The sequence below is a fragment of the Vulpes vulpes genome, chromosome 9, assembly GCF_048418805.1.
Source record: "Vulpes vulpes isolate BD-2025 chromosome 9, VulVul3, whole genome shotgun sequence".
NCBI lineage: Eukaryota > Metazoa > Chordata > Mammalia > Carnivora > Canidae > Vulpes > Vulpes vulpes.
In genome coordinates this window covers 86,185,162-86,199,593 of record NC_132788.1, presented here as the reverse complement: position 1 = coordinate 86,199,593, position 14,432 = coordinate 86,185,162, and the positions used below count along the sequence as shown (strand labels likewise).

At 37.2% G+C, this 14,432-nt stretch overlaps 1 protein-coding gene across 1 annotated transcript in view; it reads right to left on the bottom strand.

The window, feature by feature from the left end:
- The window catches only part of DNAH12 (dynein axonemal heavy chain 12), a 214,828-nt gene that overhangs the window by 22,030 nt on the left and 178,366 nt on the right, over window positions 1–14,432 (bottom strand). Inside the window, exons 63-66 of the mRNA XM_025984090.2 lie at window positions 4,669–4,819; window positions 4,206–4,459; window positions 3,863–4,003; window positions 1,681–1,818 (exon numbers count right to left, since the gene is read on the bottom strand). Coding sequence (XP_025839875.2) covers window positions 1,681–1,818; window positions 3,863–4,003; window positions 4,206–4,459; window positions 4,669–4,819 — 684 coding nt within the window. The remainder of the gene's footprint in view (window positions 1–1,680; window positions 1,819–3,862; window positions 4,004–4,205; window positions 4,460–4,668; window positions 4,820–14,432) is intronic.

Genomic DNA, 14,432 nt, shown 5'->3' with positions numbered 1-14,432 from the left:
GCAAGAGGTAGCCTGCTGGTATAACCAGGTGAAGATGGTTTAAAGACTGACCCCTCCATCAAGTACTCAGTTCTTGATGATATAAAAGAGGATTTAATCTATGCCTACCAGCTCTAATGTTGGGGGGGCTAGGAGGGTTGATGACACCAGAGGCTGCAGGCTGGGGCCTGGCCAGAATGGGGAGAATTCTCAGTTGACTGGTTATCTGCAGTAGGATGATTTTAGCAAAATGTTCTCCAACCTTAGGCTATACCAACAAAATTGTTCTTTGAAAAATGTTTAAAAATCAGTGTCATTTTGTCTTGTAATTATAATTCTATAAGCACCAATTTCATCAGTTGTCCAAGGATGTTCAAATTAACAGGTTTGTTCTAGTTAAGGTTTCTGCCATGTTTAAAGGAAACAAAAAGAGTTGATAAAATATCAAAAGTTTCTATAAAAATTATCATTATGGTATAAACATAATTAAATATTCATAGCCTTTTAAAACCTCACCTGAGTGAAACCTAATAGCACCTAATTGGACTTTACCAACACTTCCCATTTCCCTTTATGAGGCCCCTGTCACAAAGACTTTTGTCATAGCAAAGAAACAGAAATACAGAAATATACTAATACTCTGTGGTTGTCCAGCTGGATTACTGTGTTTGGTTAAATATGACAGAAACAATGGGAAAGTATTGGAGTTGGACAGATTGGAGTTCAAATCCTACCTCAATGGGCAAGCTCACTTCTTGGCTTTGACTTCCTCAAAAATAGAGATAAAACTAGCCCTACAGGGTTGTTGCAAGAACTAGAATTAATGTAACATGCCTACTTCAAAGTCTGAGTTAGTAGGAATTTAGAGCAGATTTGATTGATTGATTGATTGATTGATTGATTGTGGGGGCTGCTGATTATCTGAATGTCTCACAGTGTGAGTCTACAGAAAATGGAAAATTTAGTCACTCACTTTCCTAGGCTCCTTTTTAATTAAAGCTGGGATCTGTGAGCTAGACTTTGAACTGGGGGTATAGTGTGCTAAAAAGCAGTAAAAGCAAAGAGTCTTTTTTGATGACATCAGAGGGCCTGCAGTAGACCAGAGTCTGTGTGGCAGCTATGTGAGCTGTGGTGTCTAATATTCAGCCCAGGGTTGAGGACCTGCTCTTACCAAGATGTGGAGAGTTCTGGATACGACTGGATGCCTTGGCTCTCCAGCCATCTTGGTGATTCCATGATCTACCCAAATATTCTTTCAATAAATTCCTTTTCTACTTAAAGTAGGCAGCCTATTTCTTTTGACTGATAGAGCTAAACTGTAGCTTTGATTGAGCAGAGGAAGAGAGTACAGTAAGGACCTATATAAAGCCAACACTTGAGGAAGGCACTGCAGAAAGAAAGAACCAGGGTCCTTGATGACAACACTTGCTCAATCAACTACTCCAGAGCCTGTCTTTCCTCTATATCCTCTTTTTTATGTGAGATAATAAGTTTCATTATGGTTTAAGCATACTTTGAATCAGGTTTTCCATTACTTGCAGCAGAAAAAAATCCACAGAGATAGTGCTTCATAAACCACAGTTACTATCTACCCACCTACTAGTGATGTTGGAAGGATTAAGTTTATTCTAAGCAAAGGGAGTTGCCTAGGGCCTGACACACAGTGATCCTCCATCAATGTTAATTTCTTTATAATTTTACCTGTAGTTGTCGGATACTGATGCGTAAGTCGGATTCATTAAATCCATATGGAATATTCCAACCAAGAGGACCAAATTTCTTTCTCTCTTGCACAAGAGCATGAAAAAAACAAACTCCAAACAGCAACTTCTCCCATGTCTTGAGTATAAAAATTACACAATAAAAAATTTTGATCAGTAAAATGAAGGGAATCAACAATTCTTTTAATTATAAGATTATATGATCATATATTTCTGTAAACTTCTATTTAAAAAAGACATGCTATCTAAAACAATGCATACTATAAAAAGTATTAATCTTATGACTTAAATCTCCAAACCTAGACAAACTACAATATTTAACTTTGTTATAATGCAATACTACCATTTGCCAAAGCATTGGCTACTCATACTTCATTGTTGTTCATATGTATTAACAACTTCAATAATTCAAATGTTATCCTGTAGACTCACTGGCATATGCCTAAGACTATAAGTGTTGAGAGTATAATTAATCATTAAGATAGGAATAAATCCCAATATATAGCTCCTGATTTTATGACTTTCCATTTGGAGATCATTTTTGAAACCCTTATTTACTCCATCCTGGCATTTTCATATGTGTGCCATCTATGTCAAATGGGATGGGCCTCTCACTAAGCCTGTGTCAGTGCTCTGTAAGAAGGCCACTCATCACTTTGAGGACCACCCCCAAAACCAGTAAGTTTCAAGTACGCTATCTTGATGGTTTAAGTTAGATCATTTCAAACATAGCTCCAAATGCAGTAAAAATCCATCCAAATATCTTCATGTGATGGAGTAGAAATTATTTCTATAATACTAAAATGCAAGGACACCATGCCTTCCTGAATAACTATATTCTTGAAATGTTGTACATAAATTAAATCATATTTTAAATATACTGTGCTGAAACATTTAATAGGGAAACCCTTTTGGCAATGACAACAATAATCTAATTTACATGTATTTTCCACATGTTTTCACACAATGGGGTTTTCTTAAGGAGGTCATAACCCCTCCACATTTTTTATCTGTGCTTGTGGGCCAAAATTGCTCCTGTGGTATCAGAGAAATCTTGGGATTCTTTGCAGGAGCTCAAACCCTTGATGAGAATCAGACATCATACCACCTTCTCCACTCTCTTTCCAGCCACACCACCAAATAGTTTCAAATAAAATTATCGCTTAGAACTAGGGAGACAGAAGCTATTTATTAAGCAGAGAGAAACTAGCTGCCTTCCAAAGAATTCTTTATTTTCAATACCATTCTTTTTCTAGCTCAAATGGGCATGGCATGTGTTGGGGTAAGGGCAGGGAATGAATTTCCCTTGGTTCCTTCCATGTGAGGAGAGACCTCAATGTAATACTTCTGGATTTTCTCCATCCTTGTATTCACTGAGGGAGAGGGAGTAAACTATCTGGTTGATAAATTTGGGAAAAGTTGACCAGATATGCTTTGCTCAGCTTTTCACTTTTCTGTCTTAGAAGTGGGTTTTCCTTGGGGAAGAAAGTTTTCCTCTGTTCCTGAGGGTGGATAAATCTGTTTAATTCTACTCAGTGATACGAACCCCATTTGTTCACAGATACCAACACTATCTTCCAATCTAGTTGATATCAGTAATTAAAGTTATAATCTGGTTTCCTTATGTTTAGACTTTTTCTTGTTTCTTTTAAAGAATGCCAGCAGGAAAAAGGAGTGCTAATTATTTATTTGGATTCCTAAGTCACCATGTGCAAAACACATACGCACACTGAAAAGTATGATTAATATGTATCGCTAGAATTCAAGTTCCATGAAGGCAGATTTGGCGGGGGGGTGGGATGGGGTGGGATGGTTCTCTTCTCACTGCTTTATGTTTAGTACCTAGGAGAGTATCTAACACATATTTTGTTGAAAGAATCAATATATGATATGAAAGCAGATTGCTACTCTTGGGTCTTCATCAAACTTGTTATTGGATTTTGGTTTACAAACTAAGATACATTTTGCAGTCAACAGATATTTATTTGCATATCTACTCTGTGGGAAGTGGAGCACAAACTGCTGGGAAGAAAATGATGAACAATATAGGTACAATATCTGTCTTCTTAGAAAATGCCTAAAGTTTAACATTGTTAAATATTTACACTCAGATTTTCTCACTGTAAGAACAAATTTTAAAAGTTCCAGAGGCTGATCATTACCAGTTCCTTTCCTTGGCATCCACCAAAAAACTGAGAATCAGAAATTGGATCAGTGAGGTAAGACTGAAGGAGATTTAGCCGAAGACCTGTGGGAGGCTCATTAGTCATTTTTACTCCATTCTGTAGGATGGTTACTGGAAACTAAGAATAAACAGAGCATTACTCAAGATAACCAGCAGGAGTCCTAAAAATGCATATACTAATGGGTTAAACATAGGTATAAAAGAGGACTCTAGAAGTACTTTTTAAGACCTCTTAAGATTAAGCATTCAAAATTTAAGATACATAACGTAAGAGAAAACTAAAGGTACTGAATACTGAACTTTGTACAAAATAAACATACTTTCGGAGATGGATAACTTGTCAGCCAAAGCCTAAATGATGAGTTACAGACTTCGGGGGTAAAATCTTCACATATTTTTTCCAACATGGGCATCCAGGAGACGGCGAGGTGACAATTCTGTAGGCACACCCAAGTTCCTTCTTCTATTGCTGCTTTAATCATTTTTTTTGCAATTGGTCCTTGTCCCTGTCCCAGTGAAATTGCTTGAAATTTATTTCCAGACATACCTTTATCATTCGCAAATTTCAGCAGGCCTGAGAGAATACGAAACAGTTTCACTCCTTACTCTAAAATCATAAAATTTGCCTTATGTTTCAGTATGCAAGTACATAACTGGGAGATTCCAGTTACTTTTCCTTACAAATCTCAGATTTACTACCTGATCTACAATCATATAAGAAATGGACATTGAGTAAGATGGTTTATTTACAAGTTCTTAAAAGTTTGCAATAGGTGGACTTACTGGCCATAGGATCTGCTCCTGGAGACAGCACAAAAATTAAAGGAATGGTACAGTTTGAGTCCAAGTAACTCTTTGTCAAATCAAATGGTGGAGGTTCTACAAACTTTTTCCCTAGTTTGTCAGTTACATAATTTGTTATAGCTGGAGTTATCTGTTAAAGAGAGAAATGATATGACCTTTAGAGTAATTTTCATTTTACATGACAATTTGTATGAATACTAAAAACCGACAAAGAATACAATTTGAGTCTACTGGTCAAGAAAAGCAGGCAGCAAGGCACCTGGGTGGCTTAGTGGTTGAGCATCTGCCTTTGGCTCAGGTGGTGATCTAAGGGTCCTGGGATCTAGTCCTGAACTGGGCTCTCCTGCATGGAGCCTGCTTCTCCCTCTGTCTATATCTCTGCCTTTTCTCTCTGTGTCTCTCATGAATAAATACATAAGATCTTTAAAAAAGAGAAAAAGAAAAGCATGCAGCGTATCACAAAGTGCTAATTTCTCTAATACATAAGAAGTATTTATAAATTGATAGGACAAGACTAATAATCCAAAAGAAAAGTGGACAGAGATGAATAGATTATAGAAAATGATTTATAGAATCCATTTATAAAAAATGAATCTTAAACATACAAAAAGATGCTCAATCTCATTCAATACAGCAGAGACTGCAAACTCTCTGTCTCCTTTGGGTAATACAACCCCAAGTTTTCCCAATTTTTCTTGTACTTCGATGTGGCTGTGTAACTAAGTTTTGGCAGAGGGATAAAAGTAGAAGTTATACATGGAGCTTTCAGGATATATTTTTATAAGGAAGCTGTTTGCTTTCAATACTCTCTTTTGTTCTTCAATAGATGTCGTATTCGTGAGCCAGCTTCAATCTCACTGATGAGGACCACACTCGAGGGGACTTTCCCAGAATGAAAAAAAGAACTTGAATGCCTGGCTGATCTCAAAACCAGAGCTGCCCTGCTAATCCTCAAGCGTTTGCTCTGGGCTCTTAGGAGAGAGAGATTAATTTCTATTTTATTTAGGCTACTGTATTTTAGGTCTCTTTGTTACAGCAGCTTAGTCTTACCCTAATACACATAACTAAAAATACTAAATAACTAAAAAAAAAAAAAAAAGGTAACTATACTAAGATGTCATTGTGTGCTACTACCACCTCATGTTCATAATGTCCCCAAATTCTTCAATCCCCCTGTATAGATGAGCAAAGATCCAAAAGTTTGGCAACATTCTGTGTGGAAAAAATTATGGTTTAAAAAGATATTCTTATACACTGCTGTGGAAGAGTAATCTGGATTCATGAAGGGTAATTTGGTAGTATCTATATAATTACAAATAGGCAAATCCATTGACTCAGCAATTTTATTCCCAGGACTTAATCTGAGAGATAGTTGCACATGTGAGAAATGACTTTTCAATAAAGGTTTTTTATTGCAATATTTTTATGGTAGATAATGTGCACATTTTGTAAAGGTCCATCAGTAGGAAATGGTTAAAGAAATGATGGCATACTCTTATAATGAAATACCATGCAATTGTAAAAAAGAATGAGAAAGGTTTTTAAACTTATATGGGAAAAAGCAATATGCAAAACAGTGGATGCAACCATTTGTGTTCAAAATAAATGGAAAAGGGATGCCTGGGTGGCTCAGCAGTTGAGCGTCTGCCTTCGGCTCAGGGTATGATCCCAGGATCTGGGATCGAGTCCCACATTGGGCTCCCTGCATGGAGCCTGCTTCTCCCTCCCCAGAGTCTATGTCTCTGCCTCTCTCTCTCTCTCTCATGAATAAACAAAAAATCTTTAAAAAACCCAAAATAAATAGAAAATAATTTATGTGTATGCATACCTGTATGTGCATAAAAGAGTAATAAGAAGCAGGTAACATTAGTTGCCTGAGGAAAAGGATGCTGAGTGCCTGGGAGATGCAGATTGGAGGTCCACTTTTCACCATATACATGTATTCAAAAGAGTTCTGAACCACAGAAATGTGTTTCTTATTTATAAATTACATTAAAATTAATTTAAACCAAAAGAATGATACTCAGCAACATTGGCAGCAGAAAATAAGGATGAAGAGGTATTTGATATCACCTTCTAAATGCTAAACAACTTTCAAAAGTGAAACTGTAGGAATTTGGTGGAGGGTGGAGAGATCACCATAGGCTTCTGTGGTCTTGGCATAGATGGGTCTGTAGTGGTGGAATAGATGGGAAGGAAGGATGGAGACTTCTGTAGGAGAAATTTTGTGCAGTTGTGAGCAGTTCTGTAGGTTTAAACAGTGAAACTTTCAAGAAGTTTCAAGAAGAGAAGAACAGAACTGCAGAAAAGAGGAGTAATGAGCCAAGGTAACAAGACTGCCAAGCTGTACTTCTGTCATTATTCTTTAGGTACTGAAGGCCATGGAAGGGTTTTCAAAAAAGCAGCTCACCATGATATAACAGACTTTGCCTCTTTAATAACTTCACATGAGCAATGATGAAATCTTTTTTTAGCATTAACACCATGTATAGTTTCTATCTAAATGAGATCTTCGACATAAATTTTAAGGAAGGGGAAATACTGAGGACACAGAGACCTTTTCCACATTACTCTCTGCACAGACCAGGGCAACATTCCCTGAGGTGATGTAACTGCAATCAAGTATGACAATTTTCTATTTAAAAAAAGTACCTTGTTCTTGTAATTTAAGAAAAAGTTATAAGACTTTTCTGTAAGATTTTTTTAAAATAAATTTATTTTTTATTGGTGTTCAATTTGCCAACAGAATAACACCCAGTGCTCACCCCATCAAGTGCCCCTCTCAGTGCCCGTCACCCACCCCCACCCACCTCCCCTTCCACCACCCCTAGTTCATTTCCCAGACTTAGGAGTCTCTCGTGTTCTGTCTCCCTCTCTGACATTTCCCACTCATTTTTTTCTCCTTTCCCCTTTATTCCCTTTCACTATTTTTTTATATTCCCCAGATGAATGAGACCATATAATGTTTGTCCTTCTCCGATTGACTTATTTCACTCATCATAATACCCTCCAGTTCCATCCATGTTGAAGCAAATGGTGGGTACTTGTCGTTTCTCATGGCTGAGTAATATTCCATTGTATATATAGACCACAGCTTCTTTATCCATTCATCTTTCGATGGACACCGAGGCTCCTTCCACAGTTTGGCTATTGTGGACATTGCTGCTATAAACATTGGGGTGCAGGTGTCCTGCCATTTCACTGCATCTGTATCTTTGGGGTAAATCCCCAGCAGTGCAATTGCTGGGTCGTAGAGTAGCTCTATTTTTAACTCTTGGAGGAACCTCCACACTGTTTTTCCAGAGTGGCTGCACCAGTTCACATTCCCACCAACAGTGTAAGAAGGTTCCCTTTTCTCCGCATCCTCTCCAACATTTGTGGTCTCCTGCCTTGTTAATTTTCCCCATTCTCACTGGTGTGAGGTGGTATCTCATTGTGGTATTTCCCTGATGGCAAGTGATGCAGAGCATTTTCTCATGTGCATGTTGGGCATGTCTATGTCTTCCTCTGTGAGATTTCTGTTCATGTCTTTTGCCCATTTCATGATTGGATTGTTTGTTTCTTTGGTGTTGAGTTTAATAAGTTCTTTATAGATCTTGGAAACTAGCCCTTTATCTGATATGTCCTTTGCAAATATCTTCTCCCATTCTGTAGGTTGTCTTTTAGTTTTGTTGAATGTATCCTTTGCTGTGCAAAAGCTTCTTATCTTGATGAAGTCCCAATAGTTCATTTTTGCTTTTGTTTCTTTCCTTCGTGGATGTATCTTGCAAGAAGTTACTGTGGCTGAGTTCAAAAAGGGTGTTGCCTATGTTCTCCCCTAGGATTTTGATGGAATCTTGTCTTGCATTTAGATCTTTCTTCAATTTTGAGTTTATCTTTGTGTGTGGTGCAAGAGAGTGGTCTAGTTTCATTCTTCTGCATGTGGATGTCCAATTTTCCCAGCACCACTTATTGAAGAGACTGTCTATCTTCCAGTGGATAGTCTTTCATCCTTTATCGAATATCAGTTGACCATAAAGTTGAGGGTCCACTTCCGGATTCTCTATTCTGTTCCATTGATCTATGTGTCTGTTTTTGTGCCAGTACCACACTGTCTTGATGACCACAGCTTTGTAGTACAACCTGAAATCTGGCATTGTGATGCCCCCAGATATGGTTTTCTTTTTTAAAATTCCCCTGGCTATTTGGGGTCTTTTCTGATTCTACACAAATCTTAAAATAATTTGTTCCAACTCTCTGAAGAAAGTCCATGGTATTTTGATAAGGATTGCATTAAACGCGTAAATTGCCCTTGGTAACATTGACATTTTCACAATATTAATTCTTCCAATCCATGAGCATGGAATGTTTTTCCATCTCTTTGTGTCTTCCTCAATTTCTTTCAGAAGTGTTCTGTAGTTTTTAGGGTATATATCCTTTATCTCTTTGGTTATTCCTAGGTATCTTATGTTTTGGGTGCAATTGTAAATGGGATTGATTCTTTAATTTCTCTTTCTTCAGTCTCATTGTTAGTGTATAGAAATGCCACTGACTTCTGGACATTGATTTTGTATCCTGCCACACGGCCAAATTGCTGTATGAGTTCTAGCAATCTTAGGGAGGAGTCTTTTGGGTTTTCTATATAGAGTATCACGTCATCAGCGAAGAGGGAGAGTTTGACTTCTTCTTTGCCAATTTGAATGCCTTTAATGTCTTTTTGTTGTCTGATTGCTGAGGCTAGGACTTCCAGTACTATGTTGAATAGCAGTGGTGAGAGTGGACATCCCTGTCATGTTCCTGATCTTAGGGGAAAGGCTCCCAGTGATTCCCAATTGAGAATGATATTTGCTGTGGGCTTTTCATAGATGGCTTTTAAGATATTGAGGAATGTTCCCTCTATCCCTACACTCTGAAGAGTTTTGATCAGGAATGGATGCATTGATTGTACATTGATTGCACTGCAATATAAGCAGCCATCCAAAAAACTGGAAAGAACTCAAATACAAAAGCTAACCTTACACCTAAAGGAGCTAGAGAAAATACACCAAATAGATCCTACACCCAGCAAAAGAAGAGAGTTAATAAAGATTCGAGCAGAACTCAATGAAATAGAGACCAGGAGAACTGTGGAACAGATCAGTAGAACCAGGAGTTGGTTCTTTGAAAGAATTAATAAGATAGATAAACCATTAGCCAGCCTTATTAAAAAGAAGAGAGAGAAGACTCAAATTAATAAAATCATGAATGAGAAAGGAGAGATCACTACCAACACCAAGGAAATACAAACGATTTTAAAAACATATTATGGGCAGCTATATACCAATAAATTAGGCAATCTAGAAGAAATGGATGCATTTCTGGAAAACCACAAACTACCAAAACTGGAACTGGAAGAAATAGAAAACCTGAACAGGCCAATAATGAGGGAGGAAATTGAAGCAGTCATCAAAAACCTCCCAAGACACAAAAGTCCAGGGCCAGATGGCTTCCCTGGGGAATTCTATCAAACGTTTAAAGAAGAAACCATACTTATTCTCCTAAAGCTGTTTGGAAAGATAGAAAGAGATGGAATACTTCCAAACTCATTCTATAAGGCCAGCATCACCTTCATTCCAAAACTGGACAAAGACCCCACCGAAAAGGAGAATTATATACCAATATCCATGATGAACATGGATGCAAAAATTCTCAACAAGATAGTAGCCAATAGGATACAACAATACATTAAGAAGATTATTCACCATGACCAAGTAGGATTTATCCCTGGGATGCAACACTCATAAAACAATCAATGTGATTCATCATATCAGCAAGAGAAAAAACAAGAACCATATGATCCTCTCAATAGATGCAGAGAAAGCATTTGACAAAATACAGCATCCATTCCTGATCTGTAAAATTTTGATTCTTCACATAAGATACTCTAGAGAAGGAATTATGGTGACTTGAACCAATCTGGAGATGAGTTTTGTGATGGTTAATTTTAGGTGTCAGCTTTGCTAGAACATAGTACTCTGATATTTGGTCAAATACTAATCTGGATGTTGCTATCAAGATGTTTTAAAGATGAGATTAACATTTAAATCAGTAGACTTTGAGTTAAGTGCATTACTCCCTATAATGTGAGTGGGCCTCATTCCATCAGTTGAAAGCCTTAAGAGGAAAAAAGATGGACCTTTACTGAGGAAGGGGGAATTCAGCCAGTACACTGCCTTTGGACTTGAGCTGCAATATGGACTCTTCCCTGGGTCCTCAGCCTCAGATTTTGGATTTGCCAGCCTCCGTAATCACATGAGCCAATTCCTATAAATCTCTCTGTCTTACCTATCCTATCGGTTCTGTTTCTCTGGAGAATCCTGACAAACAGGCTTTAGCTGAACTTAGTTTGATTCAATTTGATTCAATCCAACTCAATTCACATTTACTGAGATGTCCTACTACCTTCCAGACACTGTTTTAAGTCCTGGAAATACTGAGCAAAGTAAGACATGGGTTCTGACCTCCAGAAGCTCAGAGTGTAGTGGGAGATGCTAACAAACAAGCAGACAATTATCACATATTCTAGTGTGGTGAGCACTGTAATGCTTAAGCACAGGCCCCCAAGCATGGCAGACTAGGCAATAACCCCATACTAGGCATTGAAACATCTCCATTAGCCATCAGAAAGCCATTCTGTGGAGTGCAAATTAGGCAAGTGTTTCCCAGATGCAGAGATAACCATTCCTAAGTTTACAATGAACAAGAGAGGCTATTGGTGATAAAAATAATGAATACAGCATTGTTTTGCCTTTAAAGGGATTTACTGTCTAGTGAAAGAGACACACACACGTATATATACCCAACTATCAGGTAGGAACGAATGAGGTAAGTTTTAACAAAGCACAAAAGTCTTTGAGAGTTAAAATAAGAAATACTCAGGAGTCTAATAATTAGGTAAGCCTCTGTTAGAATCTACTCAGAGGCTAAGTGAAGCATTAGATAATGCTCCTTGTGAAGCTTTATGAAAAACATAAAATGCAAAAAAAAAAAAAAAAAGAAAAAGAAAAAGAAAAAAAGGAAAGCAAGGAAAAGGGACCACTGCAATTACTTTTACCACCTTCATTTTATACATGTAGCTCAGAGGGGTGAGGTGACTTTCTCAAAGTTTAAACTATACATATGAATATAGTTTTTGGTTTTCTGTTTAAAATCTTTTATTTTGTAACACCATAATCACCTTTCTTGAATGTATAAAAAATCAGTATTAGCCTGTTTATTTCACCTATAGGAAGATTTTTGTTTCTGTTGGTCATCTGTATGTATTCTTTGGAAAAAATGTCTATTCATATCTTCATTTTAAAAAATTATTATTTGTTTTTTGGGGTTTTGAGTTTTATAAGTTCATTCTGGAAAACAGTATGGAGTTTCCTTGAAAAGTTAAAAATATATCTACCCTACAATTGCACTATAACCTATTTATCCAAAGAACATAAAAATACTGACTTGAAGAGACACATGCACCCCAATGTTTATGGCAACATTATCAACAAGAGCCAAATTATGGAAAATAATGGGAAAAAAATTTCCAAATTATGGAAAAAGCCCAAATGTCCATCATCCAATGAATGTATAAAGATGTGGTATTTATATACAATGGAATATTACTCAGCCACTAAAAGAAAGAGATCTTGTCATTTGCAATGACATGGATGGTCCTGGAAAGTATCATGCTAAGGGAAATAAATCAGTCAGAGAAAGACAAATACCATATGATCTCATTCATATGTGGAATTTAAGAAACAAAATAGATGAACATGGGGGTGGGAAGAAGAGCAGCAAACCTGGAAACCCACTCCTAACTATAGAGAACAAATTGAGGGTTACTGGAGGGGAGGTGGGTGAGGGATGGGTTAAATAGGTGATGGGTATTAAGGAAGGCACTTGTGATGAGCACTGGGTATAGTATGTAAGTGATGAATCACTAAATTCTATACCTGGAAATAATATTACACTGTATATTAACTAATTGTAATTTAAATAAAAGCTTGGGAAAAAAAAAAGAAAGATTTTTGTGCATGTTTAAACTAATAACATTGTGACATGTACAAGATTCTCTACCATCTTTTACTTCCAGCCGATATGGCCCCTTCTGCTAACAGGGCCCAGATTTACACTTTCAAATAAACAACTAAAAATGTACAAAATTTTAAAAACAACCATTTTCAGATACTGGGCAATTCAGACAATAAGTGGTATAGGCCTCTGATCTCTGTGAAAGAGGAAACACACAAGGTGAGATCTATTATCCCTTTAGCTTTCTCCTGGGAGGTACATTCCGGCCTCTGGAACAGGAAAAGTGATTGAAAGCAGAGCAACACAATGTTGCTGAGTTGGTAAGATAGGAATCAGAGTCCAAGGAGAGAGGTCACTAGAAGTTGCAAATTAGAAAGAAACTACCCAGAAAAAAGAAAAAAAAGAATGCAGAAACTGACATAACAGTACTCTTGAATCTTTGCTAAATACTACGGTGTCCATGCATAGGCTAAAAAAAGAATGACTGGGGAGCTTTGAACTTGAGGATATACAGAGCTACCAGAGTTCATGCAAGGCTGCGAATTATTCAAGTTCCCAATAGCCATAGTGGAGAACCCTCGGTGATCACCTGTGGCAGTTGGTAAAGTCCCCAGAAGAGTCACACTTTAGAAGTGGAGCTAAACTATCCATTGAGTAAAGGCTATTCTGCATGTGTGCTAACAAATCTTAAAATAATCTTTGAAAGGAACAATCTGAATTTAAGTAATTTAACTATGTAGCCAAAGAGATTGGTAACCTTTTTTTCTACAGAGAGCTAGATAGTAAAAACTTTAGGCATTGTGGGCCATATACAATTTCTGCTGCATATTCTTTTTATTCTTTTTTAAAACAATTCCTTAAAATGTAAATATCATGAATATGTTCATGGGCTGGACAAAAACAAGTCATGGGCTGGATTTGTCCTGTAAGTATTGTTTGTTGACCCTTGACCTTGCAGGATAAAACTCAACAATCTTTAAAAGAAGATAACAAATCCAAATTATCAACAATGTCTGGTATCCAATCAAACATTATTGGGCAGGCCAAGAAGAAAATATAATATATAACCAAGAATAAAATCATTCAATAGAAAAAATCCAGAAATGATGAATCAGCAGTCAAGGTTTAAAACAGTTGTTACGGGCAGCCCGGGTGGTTCAGCGGTTAAGTGCCGCCTTCAGCCCAGGGCCTGATCCTGGAGACCCAGGATCAAGTCCCACGTCAGGCTCCCTGCATGGAGCCTGCTTCTCCTTCTGCCTGTGTCTCTGCCTCTCTCTCTCTCTCCCTCTGTGTGTGTGTGTGTGTCTCTCGTGAATAAATAAATAAATTTAAATTAAAAAAACAAAACAGGGATCCCTGGGTGGCGCAGCGGTTTAGCGCCTGTCTTTGGCCCAGGGCGCGATCCTAGAGACCCGGGATCGAATCCCACATCGGGCTCCCGGTGCATGGAGCCTGCTTCTCCCTCTGCCTGTGTCTCTGCCTCTCTCTCTCTCTCTCTGTATGACTATCATAAATAAATAAAAATTAAAAAAAAATTTTTTTAAATAAAAAAAATAAAAAAACAAAACAGTTGTTATAACCATGTTCAAGCATTTAAAAAAATGAACAGAATGAAAGAGAAATATAATATGTAAAAAAGAACTAAATGAACTAATAATGAAATATATAATAGCTGAAACAAAAAAAAATTAAGTTTTATTTATTTGAGAGGC